The sequence below is a fragment of the Leuciscus leuciscus genome, assembly GCF_965113295.1.
Source record: "Leuciscus leuciscus genome assembly, chromosome: 4".
In the NCBI taxonomy this organism is placed as follows: domain Eukaryota; kingdom Metazoa; phylum Chordata; class Actinopteri; order Cypriniformes; family Leuciscidae; genus Leuciscus; species Leuciscus leuciscus.
This window is the reverse complement of record NC_138728.1, coordinates 35,090,798-35,115,439: the sequence shown is the minus strand read 5'-3', so window position 1 is coordinate 35,115,439 and position 24,642 is coordinate 35,090,798. Positions and strand designations below refer to the sequence as shown.

The following is a 24,642-nucleotide window of genomic DNA, read 5'->3' as shown; positions in this document are numbered from 1 at the left end:
GTCATTTGCTCAGTTATGAAATTTTTTTATGCAAATATGACATTGTTTGAGATGTCTTTGTCATGACAACTTGACATAAACCAATACATCATAACCTGTCATAAATGTGTCATAAACATGACATGGCAGATTAATTATCAAACTTAAGAAACTACTTAGCTTTATAGGTTAACATTACATTAAACTGTCATGTGGTTGGTTTTGACATTGGCTGTCATGAGGCCATTATAACCGTGTCATGAATATATATTTTTTCCCAGTATTCCAGTATTAGTTATAAAATAATTTTACAGTATTAACACTTAATGACATTTTAATGACAGATTAAATTCGTATCACTGTAGTTGAGGTCAAGAAAAATATTCATGACACTGTTACACAATTGGCTACGTGCACAATAGAACTTCCGGTTAACTTCCGTGTTTTGAGTGTGCGGTCGACTACTTCCGGTAGGTCGTGTTGTTGTTGTAGTGGAGATTTTCCGGAGTCGCTAGTTTTGAGTAGACATAAGTTAGACAAAGTTTCAACATGAGCGGATTTCGGGTAAAAGAGAGGCGGTTGGCGTATCAACGCGTGAAAAAGACCGCACTCCATTGTTGTGTACCCCTGTGTGCGAATTCGTCCAGGTACAACAGTACTATAAGCTTTCATAGCTTTCCAGTGGATGTGTTGGTGAGAGCCGAATGGATGGTAAGAGTACGGCGGGACGACTTCACCCCAAGCAAGACGAGTCGTGTTTGCAGCAGGCATTTCCAAAAGGGCGATTTTGTAAAAAATCCGGGGAAATTGAGAAGGTTGAAGAAAGGGGCCATTCCTGCTCTTTTTTCCTGGAATAATTTTCAAATACCGGCACCGAGGGCGAGCGTGTGGGAGCGGAGACCCAGAGCGGATAGCCCTCCTCCTGTCCATGACATCGACTCAGAAGAAGAGATGGAGCTGGCTACCCTGGCACCAGATCATGATTACTGTATTACTCCTACAACAGCAATGGTCGCAGATCAGTTAGCTGAGGAAAACGATACACTTCGCCAGAAAGTAAAGGAGCTCGAACTACAAATTCAGGCTCTCCAGCTGCGGAGTTGTTTAGGACTGAAGCGCTTTGCAGGATCGGACGAGGACATCCGATTTTATACCAGGTGAGTCATAATTAAGTGTTTTGAATTGCAGGAAGCTGATATCTTGTACCATATTAACAGTGATGGAATAAAATCACACAAGTCATGCACTTTAGTGAAAGTAAAGATGGGCTACTACACATGTAAAATGTTGCTCCACTAAAAGTCCACCTTACAAGAGGAAGAGTATTTTCCTTCAAGTGTACATCAAATATCAAAAGTAAAAGTAATGTAATTTATGACTAACATAATGAGATCAGGCCAAAACTTGTGCTACCTACAGCACTCAACACAACCTTTCATTGTCTTTTCTTCATATAAAATAAATGTAGTGAATAAAAATTAAGATAATTGATCATGTGTAACTAAATTAGACTACCATGACTAACAGCAATGTTATTTTTGTGTTTTTTGTTTAAAAGATTCCATTCTTATGACCACCTGATGGCATTCTGGAGGCTCATCGAACCAGCAACATCAAGGATGATCCGTGTGACAAGTGTGGCAAGAGAAGCATCGGCCTCTGTGGCAGAGAAGACAACATCGAACAGATCAACTAAGTTGCTGCCCATAGATGAGTTATTTCTTTTTCTAAATTATCTATCAACCGGATGCACACAGAGAGAGCTTGGCCACCGATTTAACATCCATCGGACAACAGCCGGCAGGATCATCACAACCTGGGCCAACTTTCTTTACTGTGTACTGGGAGCTGTGTGTATCTGGATGACACCTGAAGAAATCACAGCCAACCTACCTCCTGAGTTCAAGGAATATGCAGACACTCAGGTCATTGTTGACTGCACAGAACTGCGGTGCCAAACTCCATCCTCACTTGTGCTACAGAGTGAGGTGTACTCGCACTACAAATCACACTGTACCTTCAAGGCCATGATTGGCATGGCACCACATGGTCCTCTGACATTTGTTTCTGCTCTCTATGGCGGCTCTATCAGTGACCGTGAGCTCTTCAGATTGTCTGGCATCATACCTCTCCTGTCCCCTGACATGGCTGTGATGGTGGACAAGGGCTTTAGGGTGGACAACCTTGTGCCAGGAAGACTTCACAGGCCTGCCTTCCGCTCCAACAAGGAACAAATGGCGTCCTGGAGACACAGTCAATCGCACGGCTGCGAGTTCATGTTGAAAGGCTAATCAGGCGGGTTAAGGAGAACAAACTTTTTGACACTGTAATCCCTTTGTCTATTTCAGGGAGCATTAACCAACTTTTCACTGTATCTTGTATCTTGTGCAACTACCAAAATGGACCTCTGGTCAAAGACTGGAGAGAACATAAGAGCCAGGTAGAAATCTGACTGTTTGCTTCATGGCTGGCTGCTGCTCTTCCTCATTATCCTTTTTTTTTTTTTTTTTTACAAACAATATACTGATTCACACCACAATTTAGTTTTGGCTTACATTTACTGACTTTTTTTAATTAATAAATTATTTATTTGAAATCTATATTAACTTGGTCTTGTTTAATTTCCCCCAAAGTGGGCCTGACTCATTGAATATTAGTTTAACTTCTAGCAATACATTGGTGTGGGTTCACCTTTGCTGTGTACACTTTAAGGCAAGTGGTCAATCCTGTGTTACAACACTGTTTAGCACATATTTTCTGATTAGTAACTTGACAAATTTAAATTAACTTAAAACAACCCACTTGAAGGCCTCACACTATAATGAGATATCAACAAGAACAAAGACAGTTATTGTTTACTGATAATTCATTTTATTACTGCAGATATGCATGTAGGTATGTGTAGAAAAAAAAAGAAGTCTGCTCTCTCTCTTATTTTTTGCATCACACCACTGTCCCGGTATATTCTTTGAATCAGGGTGTCTTCCTCCGCAAACACCACAAAATCACACCACTCCATCCCTGTTAGGAGCAGCTGACCCTGCACCTGCCAGTAGTAGCTATGACCCTGCTTCAATTCCAGGTTGCCGTCTTTCATTTTCAGATGTGGATAATCCACATAGCTCTTAACGTTTGGACATTTTATTTCCACAAGGCCGAATTCAGAACTTTCTGTTGGGTCAAAGACAACCCCATCTGGGGATGTACCTAGCCATGGAGTGTCAGGATGTATTATGAAGCCACAAGGGTAGTAGTTCACCCTCTTGAGCTTGCAGTACTCTTTGATGGCATCAGCTTCCATTTCGAGACCCCTCTTCATTGCTGCTGTCTGACGGACCCCTTTGAGCAGCCGGTCTGCCATCTTATCTAAGGTGCATGGTTTAGCATGGCATATTTCCCCAAAATTTGAGGAAGTGAGTCTAGGTTTTCTCAGTCTATGCCAGTCTGCTGATGTACTTTGACTCCTAGTTGCATCCTCTATTTTGTTAGCCATCTCCCAGGTAACCTCAAGTGACTTGAAGTGCAGCTGTTGATGCTCAGTGAAAACGAACATACTGCATGATGTCTCCAGTCTGCAGCCAGCCAATGGCAAATCTGGGCGTGGTGGAGGGTCATGGTGAGGAAAAGGGCGACTTCTTGCCTTGGGTTGTTGGTATGACAGAGGACTGCCTGCTTGTACCAAACCGAGTGCAGAGTCCAGTAGTGGCATCTCACAGGTGATACCCATTGTACAAATGGTTGGTGCAGAAACAGGGGTGAACTCTTTGTAGATCTCTGACACTCTGAGAATGGACAGGTCCAGCAACTCTCCACTGATTGCTTTGTACAGTGTGGACCTATTTGAAACAAATTGAGAAACACCAGTAAGATATATCACTTCTAGGGGTGGAACGGTACATGTATTCGTATTGAACTGAAACGGTACGGGCGTCACGGTTCGGTGCTTAAATTTACAAGGAGAATACACGGTATAAAAAGAAATAAAACTTAATTGATGTAATGCGAAACTACTGTTAGATACGCGGGTTCTTTATCGAGGCGTGATAAAACAGTGTAAACATAAAAATGTACTCCGTCATTTTGACATCATTCAAAATGCAAAGTGTTTAAGTTACTGTTAATTAAAATGTAATTTTAAATTTTTAGGAAAACAAATATATTAGTCAAATGTAGCAAATTAATTTTAAATTCATTCAGGTACAATTAACAAACATATCTCAAGGTCTTTTTGTCTTTTTATTAATTTAATTAATAAACTCATTATATAAAACTATTGTCAGTGGACTACAGATAAACTGGTTCTATGCCTTTACTTTATTAATAAAACTTCTTTTTTTTTTTTTGCTTTTTTCTCCATTGTACCGAACTCGTACCAAACCGTGATGTCTGAACCGAGGTATGAATCGAACCATGACTTCTGTGTACCGTTCCACCACTAATCACTTAAAGGAGAAGTTCACTTTTAAAATGAAAATTCTGTCATCATATACTCACCCTCATGTTGTTTCAAACCTGTATGAATTTCTTTCTTCTGCTGAACACAAAGGAATATATTTAGAAGAATGTCAGTAACCAGACAGTTTTTGGGTCCCATTGACTTCCATAGTATTTTTTTTTTCCTACTATGGAAGTCAATGGGACCCAAAAACTGTCTGGTTACTGACATTCTTCTAAATATATTCCTTTGTGTTCAGCAGAAGAAAGAAATTCATACAGGTTTGAAACAACATGAGGGTGAGTATATGATGACAGAATTTTCATTTTAAAAGTGAACTTCTCCTTTAATGACTACAAGTAACAAAACTACAGTTTTCTTGATTTGATTGAGAAAAGTAGGCCTAACAAATTAATTAATAGATTACTAACTACTAGCCAAATTCTCACCTTACTCCCTCGGCCATGGTCCTCTGCTTTGGTTTGGCAGACAGCACAGCCATCTTCTCGACGGGACCTGGTTTAACACCCTGTGAATATAGGCCATAAGCAATGATGAGCGTAAGTGATATGTGTGTGTGTAGATGAAGTATTGAAATTATTGTTACATTATTCCAAGACTTGCCAGGGTTCTTGGCTTGTGCCACTGTTGTTCACTCTCCGTACAGCTCAGCACTGGTGGAACAACTGGAATGTCTAGCTGAGAATAATGTGCAGACTGGAAAAGTAGAGCCACACAATGGTTACAGAGCACTGATCCAGCTACACATGTACAGCTGTGATGGGCCAGCTCAACAGGGATTGAGTACTTCAGCCCCACCTGTAACAAGATGTTTAAAAAATATATTTAAACAGGAGTAGCATAACTGATTTGTCATATATTTATATGGAATACTCAAGTAAGCTACTATTTATTTTTGTACACTGTTAGCTAGTAAAAACTTTTTTTCTTGTAAACACTGTTAGTAAAGGGATTAATCTTTTTCTTTTAATGTGGTCAGTGGAGCAGTTTAATTTGCAGGTACACTCAGAATCTCCACTTAAAAAGTACCAAGATTACAGTATACCTCCTTAGACTTAGCAGATTTACATACACTTCTATACCTATCTTATGTGTTTCACCTTTCACATGGGATGTTCAGCATACCTGGAAAAACAAACTATACTACACCTACACCACTACATTGCTACTACAACACTGATTGCTGTTAGTGAAAACATAGTAGTAACTAAGCGTACACTGGTCGTTTTTGATGTGAATGGGGGACATGGTCAACCAAATGAACATGGTTAACCTAGAGAAAAGAAACAAAAGAACACGATTAACCCAGGAACATGGGTAACCATCTTAACACTACACTTATCCTACACTTAAACTGTGAGGTGGTTTAGATCTGTCCATTGACGGATGACATAACGCCCTCACACACACTACTCCTGTCACTGGATCTTTCTTGGACACTGAGAGGAAATACAAAACCCAAATGAAAAATACACACAACCAGTTGATAATCATATTAACATTACAAGGTATTTAATAACACTAATAAAGTATGTTGTAATATTGACATGATTTAATGCGAGTTAAAATACTTGGCTGCTAGCTAGTCAATGTCTAACGCTAACAGCTGATCTAGCCGCTAACAGCTGAGGTAACTGTTATCGCTACTCACCTTCAAAGTTGTGGATGTAACTTGATATGTACAATCGAAATCCTTTTACACGCTTGCAACCGGGTGCAGGTGAAGAGTGGTCAACAATCCTGTGGACATCGTTCACATCAATTTTCGGGAAGCCTTGTAAACAACGAGTGAAATATGCCATCTTTCGCAATCAAAACCTGCCGTCTCGCTGCTATAGCAATGCCGCGAACCGGAAATGGTCGACCGCACACTCAAAGCGGCGGAAGTAGAACTCCTTAGTTACGTGCACGTAGCCTATTATTTGACAGAGTATTAACACTTAATGACATTTTAATGACAAATTCAATTTGTACCACAAGTACAACAAAAAAGGTGGTCAGTAATATAATGTAATGTTAACCCATAAAGCTAAGTAGTTTCTTAAGTTTGATGATTAATCTGCTATGTCATGTTTATGACATATTTATTACAGGTTATGATGTATTGGTTTATGTCAAGTTGTCATATCATTGTCAGATCATTGTCAGATCTCAAACAATGTCATCTTTGCATTAAAAGCTAATTGGGCTTAAGCCCCGAATGTTTTGTCAAAAGCCCCGAATCTTTTCGGTTTTTTAAAATAACTTCAACTTTGTTTCATTTCCTCTCAGTCTTTCTGACTGGAGCGGCAAAAAAAGAAACAAAAGCTCTATTACCGTGCGTGGTGGCGGACGGTAATGCATCGCGCATCACTCAGCTTGTTTTCCAACTGCCAATAAAAACTAACGAAGAAGAATATAAATCTTCTTCTTCGTCGTTGTCATCAGGGGCTGGCGGGCTGTTGTTTCACCGGCGTCGTAGCGAGCTTACTGGCTAACCGGCTGAAGTTAATATCAGGGCCGGAGTGGGACTCATTTTCAGCCCTGGAGTTTCATGCCTTAGACCGGCCCACTTTAGTTCCCGACTGACTATTAAAATAATGTAATTAAACCCTCAGTATATAAGGCCCAATCTTTCAAGTGCTATCTGGCCCTTCCCCCTACCCCTACAACCAAAAAAGAATCGAGACAACCCTACCCCTTCACGGGAACGCGCAAAACGGAGAGGTAGGGGCAAAGGGTGAATTGGGATTGAGCCTAAGGATAACCTTATCCTTAGGGCCAGATAGCCCTTGAAACGAAGATTTTTCGGGGCCACACTTCAAACGAAGGGGTATGAGAATTGTACCTGCATACACCGGCTACACAGGCAACATGACTGCCAATAATCATTTTCTTTATGTCGCATTCAATCTTGTGTTCATATTTACGGTTATGTTCTTCAAAGAAACGGTTGCAAAAAAAAAAAAAAAAAATCACTAAAGTTCGTTAACAATATGACGAAAAGCAAAAAAGTAAAAAGCAAAAGTTTGAAGTGAAGTGGACGCGCGAATGAGGCGAATTCGCGTCCGCCACGCTAAACGCCTCATTCGCGCAGCAAGACTTCCAGACGCGCGTAAACGCGTCTTAACATTGAAATCACCCGCGCCAGACGCTCTATTCGCGTTTGGTGTGAACGCAGCATTAGGCGTCGAAGATATCGTCATCTCCGTTGTTTTCTGCAAACTTCAGAAGAAAAATGCAAAAAAAATAGCTATAACTCATGCAAGACTACAGCTGACGACGGCATCTTGGAAGTTTGTGATAAACATTGGCGCATCTCCTGTGATGTAGGCGCTAGCAATGACGTATAATGACGTGTAACGGTGTAGTAGTGGTGTCCCATTTCTTAGGGGAATATTTTCACCCCTACGCCTTGCCACTCTGTTTCAAGGGGCAAGGGGTAAGGGTTAGGGGTATAAAATAGAATTGGGTTGGGCCTAAGTCTGCAATAGTGCACTGTTCTGTACAGCCTTGTAATTCATCGTATTTTTCAAAAATATAATTTTCTATTCAGTGAAATATCAGTACACAGGGTTTTATAAATTGTTATTGGAGATGACGATTTTGCAATTATACTGCCTTGATTAATGCTTGATTTACTTTAGAATGATGTAACCTAAACAGTAATAATGCTTTTGCTTAAATAGATGTATGTAACCCAATTATTAATGCTGAACAAAATATGTATTGTGTGATTTCACTATTATTAAGAAAACTACTTACTTGCATGAAATGTATGTATTGACTGATTTAGAGTAGAAAGCACTTATGTATTAGAAATAGTTTTTATGATAAATGGAAAATGTACTAGTTAAGGTATGTGTTACAGACGATTAAGAGGAGAAAGAAGAGAAAGAGAAGACGGAGATGCTGTCGAAGGATACGCCGTAAGCAACTGAGGGCCGTGATGAAGGAGTTGGCAGAACTCCATTTGATGACGTCAGAGGAGAGTCTGGAAAGTCTGCGTATAAAAGACTGAGAGAGAGACTGAATTGTTGGAGACTGAATAACGCAGTGTCCCTCGACGCCTGAAACCAGCTGATTGTACCTAAATTGAAACTTATTATTGTAACTTTACTATTGTACTTTATATAACTTTTGTTAACTTTAATAAAACTTATATTATATTATTGGCAAGATATTGTCTATCAGAGTGATAATTTAAGAACCTTATGCAAGAACTGACCACAGGGAAGTCTTCTGAACCAATTGTAAGTACTTTTTGAATGCTTATGGTTTTGTCCAGATTCGACTTTCCTTACCTACCTGAGAATAATAAATAAATACTGTAGGTAAAAGGTGTAAAGGTTAAAGGAGACACCATTAAACAAAATACAGAGGTCCCAAAAGTGATCTAGGGGGAATCCATTGTAATTAAGTTATTCTCATTATTATGCAATAGGCTATTGCTCTACCTGCTCTCCTCTCTCATCTCCTTCTCTCGTTCTTCTTCTCTCAGTCTCTTTATCTTTACCTGTAAATCTCCCCTTCCTGAAGATGAGCTTAGATTGATACAGTCTTTGTAAAGTGATTATGTCGGTCGTTTAAAATTTCTATCGTAAAACAGCTGTTTAGTTTAGCCACTTGCACCTTATATCGTGAAGCGTCGCGTTGGGATTCGCTCGCGCTTCTGTGAACATAAATCCCGCTTGCTTTGATCGGTCATCTCAAACATTTTGCCATTGCCGACGAGCGGTGTTTGAGTGCTGAAGCAGCTCAGATGATGAGGTCGGTTATCGTCGCGATATGCGAATCATTGCAGCAGTTAATATTAGGAAATTATTTCACAACGTTCATTATACACTCAGGAAAAATTACCGAGGTCCGGACCTCGGAGACCGGTTGGTACGGCCCTGACTCGTAGGCTATTTGGCCGCTTGAGTTTCTAGAGATATTTTATTATTCTGGCCTTTTCAGCGCCGCCTTTGCGCCTATAGGCTATTATCCATGTTTTGTATCTCTTATTTTTTGTTCGCACATCTCTAACAAAGTGACTTTTTTTTTTTTTGTGGGGCTGCGATAACATAGCAGCATAGCGGGGCTGCGCAATGACTGGAGCCTATAAGGAAAGCATTCAACCCAGTGCCATGACAACACCGGCCCTCCCGGACAATAAAAACAGACCGGCCCACCGGGAATTCTCCCGGTGCTCCCGATTAGCCAATCCGGGCCTGGTTAATATGGACATAACAAAGCTAAGCCCCGAATATTCACATCGTCTGGCTCCGCCCCTGGTTGTCCTGTCTCGTTTAAGTTATGCACTGTGTAGGTTGCATTAGATATTATACATCTATCTATCTACTGTCTATCTGTGAATAATGTGATTCATGTAAAGAATTAAAACACCCAGAACTCTAGTTAAAATAAAAATTTTATTATGTCTACAGTTGATATTCATAACATTAATGTTGAAATTAACCAAAATAAACTAGTTTAAACAAGGGTAAAGGCCAAATCTGTGTGCTATGCACTCGTCACTGTTGTCATTTTTGTGTTGGTAAAGATGAAGTTCAGGAATATATGTGAGGTTTTGTTAAGTGAACTTTATTTAATTGCGTCACAAATCTTTTGAACAAGTCAAGTTTGTGTTGAAAGATTTTCATGAGATGTTTTAAGTATGTTTACACGTGGTGGAAACTGGCAAAAATGCCAGAGGAAACGCTGAAAGTATGAAAAAAGTTTGTGTTTTCCCTCTTGATTGAGGTGAAGTCCGTCGTCTTTGTACAGGTTTTGGATTATTTTTCCATTTTTGAGAAATGCTTTTGAAGTGTTTAGAAATAGAATATTTCTTGTTTGTGAAGTCCAGTGTTGAATCAAGCTGTTGCACTGTTTGATAGTAGTTTTCAGTGTGGAGTCGTCATTCAATCGTGGTAAAATAGCGCTGATTGCGAAATACAGAACGTGTGGATTGACCAGTGAGATTCTTGCTATGAGAGCTTTCATTCGCTGGACGACAGTCGATGCAGACGCTCCACTTGCGATGTCGTTTGTTCCTATGTGGAGAATCACTATTGTGTAGTTGTGTAGTTTCTCAAAGTGTTTTATGTGTTGTTGAACGGATCTCAGGAGAGTTGTGTCTGGATGAACCCAGCATTGAGCGTTTGGAAAGTAGTCCTCAATATCCCGACACATTGAGTCTGTGAGGAAGCAGACCTGAAGACCTGTGAGAGAGAAGACATACTTGCTTTTACTGTGTTCACTATATGAATTATGATTATATTTTATGTTTATTAATATTGCATGTGTTACCTTGTGGTATGACGAATGTTCTTCTGTTGATTGTAGTTGTTATTGTGCCTTTTTCTAAAGAGACAAAAGTAGTAATGAATGATTTTGCAAAGTTATTGTAATCTTCCATATGGTTTTTTAAAATAAAATTAAGAGGATTTATACAGAAGAGTTTAGCAACAACTGTAGCATTTGATCACTCACATTTTTCTTAGATACTGATGTCACGCGTAAGGAAAACAGAAGATGCAAGTGCAAGTAAAAGGTTTATTGAATGCACACGGAGACAGAGATATGAAGCACACAGTTCGAAGGTCCCTGGTAGCGCAGGAATGGCAGATGGGCAACCCGGATCCGTGGTGTGAACAGGTGAAATGAAATCCTGAATGACAAGTAGACGGCAACACCAACTGGGTTCGCAGAGTGAAGAGACGAAACAGGATCCTCGAAGACGACAGGCAGAACGAACTCAACAGGAACACCACACCGGGAATCAGGAACACCAACGAAGACTCACTACACGAGGGAAAATCCCACAACGATCTGACAAACACAAGACGAAAGACAATGAGCTTATAAAGAGATTGCTGATCAGAATCAGCTGGCGCTGATGATAATCAGCGGCTGATCAGCGACCACGCCCACACACACACAACACAACACAAACACAGCGCGAGAAAGAGTCAGTGAATTCATGAACCGTGACATTACCCCTCCCCCTAGGAGCGCCTCCTGGCGCTCCCAGGAGGACCTACCTGTTGATTGTAATCATCAATAAGGGACTGATCCAGAATGTCTCTGGCAGGAACCCAACTTCTCTCCTCCGGACCGTAACCTTCCCAGTCCACCAGATACTGAAATCCGCGTCCCCTCCGTCTTGAGTCCAGAATACGATTTACCGAATACGTAGGTTCCCCATCTACGAGTCGCGGCGGTGGGGGAACCGGGACTGGCGGATTAAGATGAGAACGAAAAACAGGCTTTAATTTGGAGACATGAAAGGCGGGATGAATTCTCCTGTACGCTGGAGGAAGTTTGAGGCGGACTGTCACCGGACTAATGATCTTGGTGACAGTGAATGGGCCAATAAATTTGGGAGCAAGTTTATTAGACACGGAGCGGAGCGGAATATTTCTAGTAGAAAGCCACACTTTTTGACCAACGACGTATACGGGGGCCTTAGACCGGTGGCGATCGGCTTTAGCCTTGGTGCGTGCCCTCACCTGGAGCAGAGTCTCACGGGCTCTGGTCCATGTGCGACAGCACCTCTGGACGAAGGCGTGAGCGGAGGGGACCGTGACTTCGGATTCCAGGCTAGAAAAAACTGGTGGCTGGTACCCTAAGCTACACTGAAACGGAGATAGGCCCGTAGATGACACTGGTAACGAGTTATGGGCGTACTCCACCAATGAAAGTTGCTGACTCCAGGAGGAAGGATTCTTGGACACCAAACATCGCAACATTCTCTCAAGATCTTGGTTGGCCCTCTCGGTTTGCCCATTGCTCTGGGGATGGTAACCCGAAGACAGACTGACAGTCGCGCCCAGTAATCTACAAAACTCCTGCCAAAATTTGGACACAAATTGGGACCCTCTGTCAGAAACCACATCAGTCGGGAGGCCATGTAACCGAAAGACGTGATCTATGACAGCCACCGCTGTCTCCTTGGCTGAAGGTAATTTGGGCAAGGGAATAAAATGAGCCGCCTTCGAGAACCGGTCCACTACGGTCAAAACAACCGTCTTACCCTGGGAGGGTGGGAGGGCGGTTATAAAATCTAGCGCTATATGGGACCAGGGTCTCGAAGGGACAGACAGCGGTTGGAGTAACCCCTCTGGGGGTCGATTGGAAGTCTTACCAGTGGCACAAACCGAGCAGGCCAAAACAAAACTCCGAATGTCGCGAGCCATTAATGGCCACCAGAATCGTTGCTTGACCAAAAAATTGGTGCGATTGACACCTGGATGACATGCTACACTGGAACAGTGACCCCATCGAATAACGTCGGACCGAACCCCCTCTGGCACAAACAAACGACTCGGTGGGCAACCGGGCGGAGGCATTACCCCTTCTAAGGCCGTCTTGACCTTCGATTCGACCTCCCATGTGAGTGTGGAGATAACTACTTTCTCAGGTAAAATGCACTCGGGAGTCACCGGGCGTTCGGATGGATCAAAAATACGAGATAAAGAGTCGGGTTTGATGTTTTTGGAACCCGGGCGGTACGAGAGAACAAAGTCAAAACGTCCGAAAAAAAGTGCCCATCGAGCCTGCCTGGAGTTGAGTCTTTTGGCAGATCTAATATATTCCAGGTTCTTATGATCGGTCCAAACGATAAAGGGTACCCCCGACCCCTCTAACCAATGACGCCACTCCTCCAGTGCTAACTTGACTGCCAACAACTCTCTGTTACCAATGTCATAGTTACGTTCGGCAGGAGATAAACGATGGGACAAAAACGCGCAAGGGTGCATCTTGTCATCTGAGGAAGAACGCTGGGACAGAACTGCACCTACCCCCACCTCTGACGCGTCGACCTCCACCACGAACTGACGTGAAGGATCAGGGGCAATCAGAATGGGAGCAGAACTGAAGCGGCTCTTGAGGTTAGCGAATACAGCCTCGGCATCGTTCTGGGGGAGGTCAAGGCAGTCAGAGGTGCGGCTAGTTGGCTGAAATTGCGAATAAAACGCCGATAGAAATTGGCAAACCCCAGAAACCTCTGTAGGGCCTTACGGGAATCTGGACTTGGCCAATCCATCACAGCCTTAACCTTGTCAGGGTCCATGCGTATTCCCTCCGATGAGATGATGTAGCCTAAAAAAGGAACAGACTGTGCATGAAAAGCGCATTTCTCCGCCTTGACAAAAAGCCCATTCTCTAACAACCTCTGAAGCACTCGTCTGACGTGCTGAACGTGTTCCTGGAGAGAAGATGAAAAAAATCAATATGTCATCCAGGTAAACATATATGAACTGGTCAACCATATCTCTCAGCACGTCATTGACGAGTGCCTGGAAAACCGCTGGGGAGTTGGACAGCCCGAAGGGCATGACCAAATATTCAAAATGGCCCCTGGGGGTATTGAAAGCAGTTTTCCATTCATCCCCCTTCCTGATGCGAACCAAATGATATGCATTACGTAAGTCCAATTTTGTGAAGACGGTGGCTCCCTGCAACCACTCGAAGGCTGAAGACATCAACGGCAAAGGATAAGTATTCTTTACCGTGATGTTGTTCAACCCTCGGTAATCAATACACGGTCGCAGAGATCCATCCTTCTTACCAACAAAAAAGAACCCCGCCCCCGCCGGAGAAGAGGAAGGACGAATGAATTCAGAGGCTAGAGAATCAGAAATGTATTTCTCCATGGCCTCCCTCTCCGGAATAGAAAGAGAGTATAACTTGCCCTTAGGCGGAGACGTACCTGGCATAAGATCTATCGCACAGTCATAGGGACGATGCGGAGGAAGAGAAGCAGCCCGAGACTTACTGAACACTTACTTCAGGTCGAGGTACTCCGCGGGCACGTTAGACAAATTCACCGACTCCTCCTGCAAAACAGAACTGGACAACGAAGAACAAGCAGACATTAAACAAGACGCATAACACTTGGTGCTCCATGCAGACACTGAATTGTGGCCCCAGTCAACCCTGGGATTGTGCTGGGTAAGCCAGGGATGACCGAGGACCACCGGAGCATGAGGAGAGTCCAGGAGTAGAAATGAAAGTTCTTCAGTGTGGTTGCCTGAGGTTATAAGTGTCAGTGAATCAGTGGTGAATGAAATGACAGGTAGTTCTTGTCCGTTGAGTGCATTGACAGAAATCGGGTTAGTGAGTGGTATGATGGGAATTTGCAGCTTACGTGCAAATGACAAGTCCATAAAATTTCCCTCGGCCCCAGAATCCAGAAGTGCATGACCGTTAAAGTGCCGGGTTGCCCATTGCAGTCTCACCGGGAGGAGGGTGGAGGAGGTCTTGCTGGTGGAGATCCCGCCCGACAGTAGCCTCCTACTTACTGCCGAGCTCGATCTTTTACGGGGCAGGCGTTGATGAAATGGCCAGTTCCACCGCAGTATAGGCACAAACCCCGGGATCTCCGTCGTTCTCTCTCCTCCCGGGAGAGCCGAGCTCTACCCACCTGCATGGGCTCGTGATCGCAGGTGGGGCTGACCGTATCGCTGCCACTGGCTCGAGGTGTAGGGAAGGTCTCTGGAACCAAGGTCCTGCGGGAATGTTGTTCCACTCGCTGTAGTCGAGCATCCACCCGCAGAGCCAACTCGATCAGTCCATTAAGATCCTTGGGAAGATCCAGGGCGTAAATTTCTCCCTGGATACGGTCAGCCAGCCCATGCAGGAATCTATCCCACTGCGCCTCCTCGTTCCAGTTACACTCCGCGGCGAGGGTACGGAACTCGATCGAGTAATCGGTAACCGATCGGCTTCCCTGGCGAAGATCAGCTAGTTGACGTGCAGCTTCTCTTCCGGCCACCGCTCGATCAAACACCCTCTTCATCTCAGCCGCGAGTGACTGGAACGAGGAACAGCATGGATCCTTATTCTCCCACACCGCCGTTCCCCACTGTGATGCACGTCCAGATAGTAGAGTGAGAACCAGAGCCACCTTGGATTCCTCTGAAGCGAAAGTCTGCGGTTGCAGAGCAAAAAACATGGAACACTTGGTTAGAAATGCTCTACACAGTTGTGGTTCCCCATTGTACCTCTCAGGCGCTGGTAATCTGGGTTCCGGTGGATGGTTCTCCTGCGGCAGCGAGGGTGGCGTTGGCGGTGTGGGTGGCGCAGTGGGAGGCGTTAGATCTTGAATCCGCTGGGTGAGCTCGGACACCTGCGCTACCAAGGCTTGAACCGCGCGTCCGGTCAGGTTCAAGTTCTCCTCCTGCTGGTCCATCCTCGTTACACTTCGGGACAGAAATTCAGCCAGGTCAGAATCTCTTGCTGCATCCATAAGGTCAGATCGTTTTGTCACGCGTAAGGAAAACAGAAGATGCAAGTGCAAGTAAAAGGTTTATTGAATGCACACGGAGACAGAGATATGAAGCACACAGTTCGAAGGTCCCTGGTAGCGCAGGAATGGCAGATGGGCAACCCGGATCCGTGGTGTGAACAGGTGAAATGAAATCCTGAATGACAAGTAGACGGCAACACCAACTGGGTTCGCAGAGTGAAGAGACGAAACAGGATCCTCGAAGACGACAGGCAGAACGAACTCAACAGGAACACCACACCGGGAATCAGGAACACCAACGAAGACTCACTACACGAGGGAAAATCCCACAACGATCTGACAAACACAAGACGAAAGACAATGAGCTTATAAAGAGATTGCTGATCAGAATCAGCTGGCGCTGATGATAATCAGCGGCTGATCAGCGACCACGCCCACACACACACACACACACACAACACAAACACAGCGCGAGAAAGAGTCAGTGAATTCATGAACCGTGACAACTGATGCATAAATAAATGATAGAAATTTTCATTACTTTTCACTCAGATGTTGATTTGGTTTTAATGTTGCACATAATATTTTGTTGGGCTACTTCTATATAGTTTTTCTTAATGTGTCGTAATATCGACTTGGTCCAACTTGGAAGTGGGATCTTCTCAGGTAAAAGGCAGCATTAGTATTTATCATGTGATCTCAACATGTCTCTCCACATGAGGCGACCCAAATAAATAAAACCACTTTAATTAGGACACTCTTATGACATTCATCAAAAATATCATTCATTTCTGTAGAGCTGGACATTTTAATAAGCATCAAATGACAGAGTTCAGCTTTGAGAATGAAACCAACCTGTTTGTTCCTCAGTATCTTCATGTTTCACTCTGAATGGTTCTTCAATCTTCACGTCTTCATGTTTCACTCTGAATGGTTCTTCAATCTTCATGGTTTCACTCTCCTCTTTAATAAACTCCATCTTTATAACAGGGTCACGTTGATCTCAGTTGCTTCACCAGTAGCGCTGCAGTCTTCAAGTGTGACTAAAGCAGTGAAACATTGTGATTTTATACAGATTTCAGGGGGCCGTCCTTACAGGTGAAGATAAAGCAAACAAAGCATGTAAAGGATGTAAGCAGTTACAGGAACTTTCACCAACTCTAATCCAATCAGCTCAACTATAGCAGTGATTATCATAGACATCAGGAAGAGTCACACCTTCATCCATTCATTCACACTAAACTCAGCTATTGATCAGCATCAACAACGACACCAATTACAGTAATGAGACAGAAGCAGCAAGAGCCATTAAAGACAAAAGCTGAAAAGCCTCACAATTTACATTAGTATTCACACACACCTAAAGCAAAGGAGATTCATTTTAAACATAAACTCTTCTGCTGACTTTCTAAGGCAAAATAATTGTCTTGTAAAAGTGTGACTTGTCGCTGTAAAATCATGGTAAGTGTCGTTTTTGTCTCTGATGCTCTTGATGCTTCTGCATCATTACTTTCATTGTTGTCATTGTTCTTGCTAATAAATCTGTAAACTACAACAATCTGACGGGTGCGTACCATATTTGCTCTCTACAATGGTGTATATTAGTTGATTTTGAAGCTAATTTAATTAGGTTACTTTGCAATATTTCTTGAGTAGTATAGAAACAACCACACTGGTTTAAGATTTTAACAGGTATTAAGATCTTGAATATTCGGAAGGGAGCACACTTCTTATATTTCACTGACTACTTGTTACTAGTGATGGACACTTTTGAAACATGCTTCATGAAGCCTTGAAACCTTTACAAACCTTTTGTTTCAAATCATTGGTTCTGAATGCGCATCAAACTTTCATCAACAGCTTCAACACTCACAAGGAGTTCGTAGACCGTTCTTTTATATAATCAAAACAGCAGCAATTATACTCTAACACAATCAAGCTACGTCATCACGTCAGCTGGATGATTCTGATTGGTTCAGACACAGATAAACGTAGAACATTTCCACATATGGGCTGTTCCTCAGACGCATATCTGACTATTCATCTCCCCTTCCACTTGCTCCCCTCACACATCAGGTCCTGTAGCAAAAGGGTAGTGACAAACACAGACACAGCTTCTTCAAGGATGGAGTTGGTCGAGCTTACGCAAAAGTTGTACTTTCTCTCAGTGAATGTGCAATTTGATGTGCAGTTGATGTACCTTTGTTAGCAATTACAGTTTTGTTTTGTTTTTACAATTGCTAGGACACATTTCTCAACACTTAGTTTTCTCAAGTGTTAGTCTTTCAATTCATTACCATCCCATTCAAAAGGGAAAACTTTGGGAAATACTTTTCCCAAAACAGTTGATGGACCCCAATGACTTCCATAGTAGGAAAAAAAAATACTATGGAAGTCAATGGGGTCCATCAACTGTTTGGTTACAGACATTTTTCAAAATATCTTCTTTTGTGTTCAGCAGAAAAAAGAAATTCATACAGGTCTGAAACAACTTGAGGGTGAGTAAATGACGACAGAATTTTCATTTTTGGGTGAACTATCCCTTTAATGCTGGGGTGGCGTAGTCGTTACTTGCTATAGCTCTGTAAATGAGAGCGCCCCCCCTCGATATGCCACATTCAGATGATCAAAGGCATTCACAGGCATGTAGTCCAACCTCGCAGAACTTCCTGTCTGAGCCTGATTTGGAAGGTACTGGAACAACATTACAAAATTGATTTGAAGCCAGATGAAGTTGTCCTATCCAGAAACTTTCTGAAGTAAAAAACACAGGCTGGTGGTCCCAATGACATGATCACGCTGTATATCCAACTGGATGGGGACATTTTATCATCCCTGAAAGCTCTGATCCAGGCAGCCATAACTTTACCTGTCAGTAGTTGTAGTTGTGAACGGTCATTTAGTGCATTACGTCATCTCCACACCTGGCTCAGAGAACAATGGTTCAAAACAGACTCCACTTGGCTTTAATGTCAATTGAAAGAGATATCTTTGGTTGCATAGACCAGGACAAACATTTTGACCATTTTGTATCTATAGCCCCTTTCACACAGAGATTCCGGAAAATATGCGGATAAAGTGACCCGGGATTTGACCCGGGTTCCTTTGATTTTGGTTAATTCACACTGCCAGTGATTTTCCGGAATCAGAGAGTGCGTTCACACACAACCCGTAAAAATCCTGTAAAGACACGTGACATAGATGTGACTTATAATGTCTTAAGTTTGCTTATGAGCTGCGATTTCTCTCTCGAGAAACCACGCTTGTGTATTTTTTTCTCTGATTCGATCATAAACTTGCGCATTACGTATCGTTTCACAGCTGGCGAACGATCCCGGCTTCAGCGCCATCACTACGACATGGCATTATTGTTACGGCTTTTGTTCACACAGCGCGCGTTCCGGGACTGAACAGGGCAATGTTACTAGGTCCCCAACCCGGCATCGATGCCGGCATTAATCCCGGGTCGTGTTTGCGTCCACACAGAAGGCGTTCGGGCAATTTGCCGGGATCATCGCGAAAGACAGGAAATTTATGAAAGACAGGAGACATGGATTAATTAGACCATCTAAAAAATAAGACCATCCTTTTCTAGTCTAGTTTTTATTTTTTAGATGGTATCATTAAGTTTAGTCTCTGTGGCTAAAATAATCCGGGACTGAACAGGGCAATGTTACTAGGTCCCCAACCCGGCATCGATGCCGGCATTAATCCCGGGTCGTGTTTGCGTCCACACAGAAGGCGTTCGGGCAATTTGCCGGGATCATCGCGAAAGACAGGATATTTATGAAAGACAGGAGACATGGATTAATTAGACCATCTAAAAAATAAGACCATCCTTTTCTAGTCTAGTTTTTATTTTTTAGATGGTATCATTAAGTTTAGTCTCTGTGGCTAAAATAATCCCTTTGCCTGGCAGATCGATGTTGAAATTGTGACTGCGGTCAAGCCAGCCGCCAAGTCAAAATGCACGGTCAATCTAGCCGCCATGTTATGTTGCATACACTGGCTATTACGGTAAGACCGTCAGAGAACTGTTCTGAAAACAATCTTCCGGCAGATGCGATTTCACAGTCATTTATTTAGTAATAAATAATATAAATGGAATATATACTTTGACGAACCACGGAGTGTAGTACTTTATTTTGTCCAGTAGGCGTCTCTGGGTAACACTATTTGTGTCCTCAGGTTAAGTGCTGTGAAACAGGTGTGGAGAATTGACGGTGGTTATGTTACAACCCCTTGGCTCAACGAGTAGCAACATGAATGGAGAGGCCATACAACGTAATCAAATTTGCACAAATATGTATTTAACCCTCTGAGGTCTGAGCTGTTTTCTGACATGCTCTGACATTTGTGTTTTTTTCTGTTACTTGTGACATTTTCATGGCTAAAGTCTAATTACACTGTATTCAGCACAAACTCTGCTACAATAATATATCAGCAGCATGTATGTAAAAGTTTGTAGTTTTGAGATAATGACATTTATGCGTGGTTTGTGAAAATACAAAAAAAAATTCTCACTGAAATAAGGCTATGAAACCCATACTGATTATTTCTTCACAAGACTTTTGAAAATTGTATGACGTAGCCTAGAATATTTGCTCCAAAACTATGTGAAAATCACCCTGACTGCTCATTCAGATAAGACAATATATTGATTTTAAATTTCTAAGACGTGTTTTGTGTGACAAAGCCATATGCGAAAAGGCGTGATCATCTCATGAATATGTAAGCCTTCAACACCTGAGAAAGACAAAGACACTCCCCTAACTGCCCTATTAGGAGCGATCAGGCCCTGTCATTCAGAGCAACCTTGCACAAAGAACGAGGAGATTTAAAAAAGAATGGCTTTTAGATTGTTTGGATTTATTTACAACACAACACAATCCAAAAATACAAATGACAAAAGAGCACATTGAAAACAATGATCCAAAGACAGAGACCTTTGTGCCATTCCTAAAAACATTGTACATACCTTTCATTTCCAAGGTGTTTGATTTTCACTTTACCATGTTCATGTACAGAGACTCATGTGAATGTTGAAGTCAGCAGGACTCAGTTGCATCTGGTCCCTGAAAGAAAAAAGAAAAAACTGTGAACATACTGATATCAAGAGAAACTATAGGGCTGCACGATTTTGGGAATAGATTTTAGATTTTTCTGGTTAAAATTTCTTTTTAAAATTCACAGAATACACACACACACACACACACACACACACACACACACACACACACACACACACACACACACACACACACACACACACACACACACACACACACACACACACACACACACACACACACACACACACACACACACACACACGTTTCCAACAATATATAATGAACACCAGGTTTGTTGTGCCTTGTAGGCATAGGCTACGCAGTGCTGCATAAAATAATAATAACAATAAATTAAATCTTCCAAAAGATTTCAAGAACAACTACGCTAGAGAAAAATATATTGATTATCATATGTTACTTCAAATGTTTCCATTCGTTATGATTAGTGTTGTCACGATACCAAAATTATTGTTTCGATACCGATACCAAGTCAAGTATTGCGATTTCGATACTTTTTCGATACTTTTCCTGAAAAGGGAGAAACACTCTCAAATATCATTGCTGTGCTTTATTTTAAAACCGGGACAACATACTAATCATATAACACACTAATAAATGAACATATGAACAGCAGATATATTAAACATTTGAACGAAATATGAAATATAAAAATATAAAAAGTAAATTAGAGCACTGACATTCAAGGTAAAATGTTTTATAAATTTAGCAGCATTATCTCATTTATCATAAGAAACATAAGAGCTTTATCTTGATTCTGAACTTTGAATAACAATATGAACAGCGATTATATTAAACAATGTTTAATATTGGTAACATATGATAAGCCTCATTGGTGATATATTTGACGTGGGGAGAGAGTTGTGGAAGGCCTATACTTCATGTTAAACATAAATATATAGCAGCAAAGACAACGTCGGCAGTGTTGACGGCAAAATAGGCTACAGAATAATTCGTTCTGTATTGAGAGGTGCAATATTTGAAAATCGATAATATTTTTTTTAATTACATTGATATTGTATTTATGTCAAAACTTTCAAACATCAAAATGTCATTTATTAATATGTATTCGTGTCAAAATGACATAGAAACATCTTTTCCTATTCTATTTTGCCTGGAAACGCTTCCAACACGCTTGCGTGTCGCGTGAAAAATAGGCGTCGGTTCTATTTGTAGCATACACGCGTTTTCCGCGCGTCTCGAGCTGCGCCCAGACGCGTGTGTCACGCAGGCAGTTAACATGGGAGCCGAAATAAAAACGGACACGACACGCAGCCAGTGTGTGACCGGCCTTACAAATCTGGAACGCGGTCATTCTTAGAAGTATCGATACTAATAAATTAAGGAATCGTGACGTTTTTCATTTCCGATTTACTTTTGAAGTATCGGTGCACCGTGCAACAGAGCAAGGTAGGCAACGTACTTCCATATGTCACTCCTCGCGTCATCTTTTTCTACGAGTCGTGGACCACTTGTGCTCGCACATGCAGCCATCTCGCTGTAGTGTTTTGTCACATGACACTGACAGCGGCAGGTTCTTTGCTGCGTGCGTCAGGAAAAAAACAGACGTCCATAGGGAGGCGATTTTTTTTTTTTTTTTTTTTTTTTAAGTATCGATACTGATAAATATAGGTATCGTGACGTTTTTAATTTCCGAGTATCGCGATACTTTTGAAGTATCGGTACACCGTGCAACACTAGTTATGATGATATGAAATGAGATAATAGTAAAAACATAAAGCCTAATTTTTGGTGCATTTTTCCTTTCAAACGCAATCGCGCTCCAAAATATGATACATTCAAACCCACAGCGCGCTCCAAAATATGATACATTCAAACGTGATCGCGCTCCAAATATGATACATTCAAACCCACAGCGCGCTCCAAAATATGATACATTCAAACGCAATCGCGCTCCAAAATATGATACATTCAAACGCCATCGCGCTCCAAAATATTAAACATTATGGTTATACATATCTATGTTTGAGCAGATATCCACAAACAGTATTTAACAGTAAACACGGGTCTAAATAGTATAATATTCACCATATAGTAATTAGCAAGCGTTTGAGATACTGGACATCCTGTTGGTTTTATACAAATTACTTAAACAGAGAATATTTGTTTTCAGTTTGAATCCGATCATTTAAAAGTACACACTTAAATGTTTATAAAGGTATATGGCTCATAAATGTGTGACAAGTATTCGCTGAGTTTTGTTTCAGTTTATAGAGGTGCTCAAGAAACAAAAGTTCACTGTGACGGAGAGGCAGAACGCACACCCTGTTTATTTTCTTTATTTTACAAAAGCACAATGTTTTGATTTGATTGTAAGTGGACACATACAAAAGTAGAAATATCACAGATTATTTTTTTATATTTCTTTTTTCTGTATAACCATAAATGACGGAGTAATTTAAGTTTATGTTGCTGCTATGTGAAAAAAATCCAGCAAAACGCGACGGCGCGTTTCTCGACCTCAGAGGGTTAATCAGGAAAACAAACATAACTACATTAAAGGGATGGTTCGGAGTAAATTCAACCTAGGGTCCTTTGCACCATGACCTCGAGCCCCCCCCCCCCCAGAAGCCTTTTTTTCCCTTGGTCGAACATTATTAAAGTTAGAGCTTATTTAGAGATATCAGCCGAATGGCTCAGTGCAGGCGCTAATGGATCCAAGGTTGTATCTTGTAAATTACCCCACTAATAATGCCTAGAATGGTACCAAACTACTACAGTAGTACAAATAGTTTCTGTACTAAAACGAGGCGTTGGAAAGTTAGTAAGTACATCGGGAGTTTATTTAAATAACACTTGCCTGATGGCTTGTGCTACCGCTAACCCTGATGTCGATTCCGTGATATGGGAAAAGCCCAGTAGTCAACAGGTGCCGTTCAAAAAAGATAAAAAAACACAAAATGAATCCTAGTGGCTCCTGGCCATACACAGATTAAGATAAAGATGCTAAGTGGCGCTATAACCATAGATTTTCACATGTTATGAAGTGGACGCCAGCTCTATACCAGATTAATATTCAAATGGCTACAAATGTGATTTAAGTTAAAAATACATTGCGGCGAGCAGGACGAGGCAGAGGGCCATGAGAGACTGGCGCGAGTTGACAAAACCAATCCAACCAGGCTTTGTTGGTATGATGCTGTTCATCAACTTTCTCTGTCAACTCAGGCTTTGATCCTGAGTTTAGGAGTTTAGGTGTGACATCAGTAGCGAACAGCCAATCACATGCTGAGAAAGAGTGAAACTGCGATTCATTTCTCGCGAGAGAAGCAGCGCGATTCACTTCTCTCTTCTGAAGAATATTACAAGATTGAAAAATATTATGAATTTAAACAAATTTACACAGCAAGAAGAAAATAGCTGTCTATGAAAGAGGACAACTAAAAGAAAAGTCTTGCTATATCAGTGCAAGTAAAAGTTAATTTGTACAGTTGATAACAGGTATAGAGAAAATGGAACATTTATGTAGTCATTTTATAGCTTAATCTATTGATTCTAAAGCGTATTTATATTACGTTTATATATTTATTCATTTAAATTGTACGTAATAATTGCTAAACTAAAATGGTACATGTGTGATCAATTAACGGTGTAATAATTACATAAATAATATCTATATCATACACAATTTTTATTCTAAAAAAGCATTACTAAAAGCCAGACGATTTTGTCTTTAAAAATAATTGTGATGCTGGTGGTGCGGGATGCCTCTGTCCCAACACCTCATCCATGAGAACAAACCAGGGCCAAGTTTCAGCAGTGGGTTTCCCACTCACACCTTCACCTGTCCCAGGACACTTGCAATCCTAAGCAAATGAACCATGGCTTGTTAACAACAACAGCACAATAAATCTCAGCAAAGATGTGTGTATTAACTTTCT

At 41.7% G+C, this 24,642-nt stretch overlaps 2 protein-coding genes and 4 long non-coding RNA genes across 6 annotated transcripts in view; 3 read left to right on the top strand and 3 right to left on the bottom strand.

Moving 5' to 3' along the window:
- LOC309497510 overlaps positions 1-24,642 on the bottom strand; it is a 156,990-nt gene that overhangs the window by 51,788 nt on the left and 80,560 nt on the right. The gene's annotated exons all lie outside the window — the stretch shown is intronic.
- Positions 1-24,642, top strand: part of LOC309497514 — a 91,746-nt gene that overhangs the window by 54,735 nt on the left and 12,369 nt on the right. The gene's annotated exons all lie outside the window — the stretch shown is intronic.
- Positions 1-24,642, top strand: part of LOC309497523 — a 49,252-nt gene that overhangs the window by 18,941 nt on the left and 5,669 nt on the right. The window lies entirely within an intron of this gene.
- LOC309497375 (uncharacterized protein) lies at positions 443-2,270 on the top strand (the record flags this gene model as incomplete). The annotated part of the gene is made up of 2 exons (XM_082167623.1): positions 443-1,136; positions 1,538-2,270. Exons 1-2 carry the CDS (start codon positions 529-531, stop codon positions 2,268-2,270), a joined length of 1,341 nt encoding a protein of 446 aa, XP_082023749.1. The 5' UTR covers positions 443-528.
- LOC309497405 (uncharacterized protein) lies at positions 2,846-6,344 on the bottom strand (the record flags this gene model as incomplete). Its single annotated transcript, XM_082167677.1, has 4 exons — positions 6,087-6,344; positions 5,039-5,233; positions 4,864-4,943; positions 2,846-3,815 (listed from the first exon to the last, which is right to left on the bottom strand). Exons 3-4 carry the CDS (start codon positions 4,914-4,916, stop codon positions 2,846-2,848), a joined length of 1,023 nt encoding a protein of 340 aa, XP_082023803.1. The 5' UTR covers positions 4,917-4,943; positions 5,039-5,233; positions 6,087-6,344.
- Positions 9,980-16,380, bottom strand: LOC309497509. The gene is made up of 3 exons (XR_014205585.1): positions 16,149-16,380; positions 10,706-10,894; positions 9,980-10,617 (listed from the first exon to the last, which is right to left on the bottom strand). It is a non-coding gene; the product is annotated as an uncharacterized lncRNA (long non-coding RNA).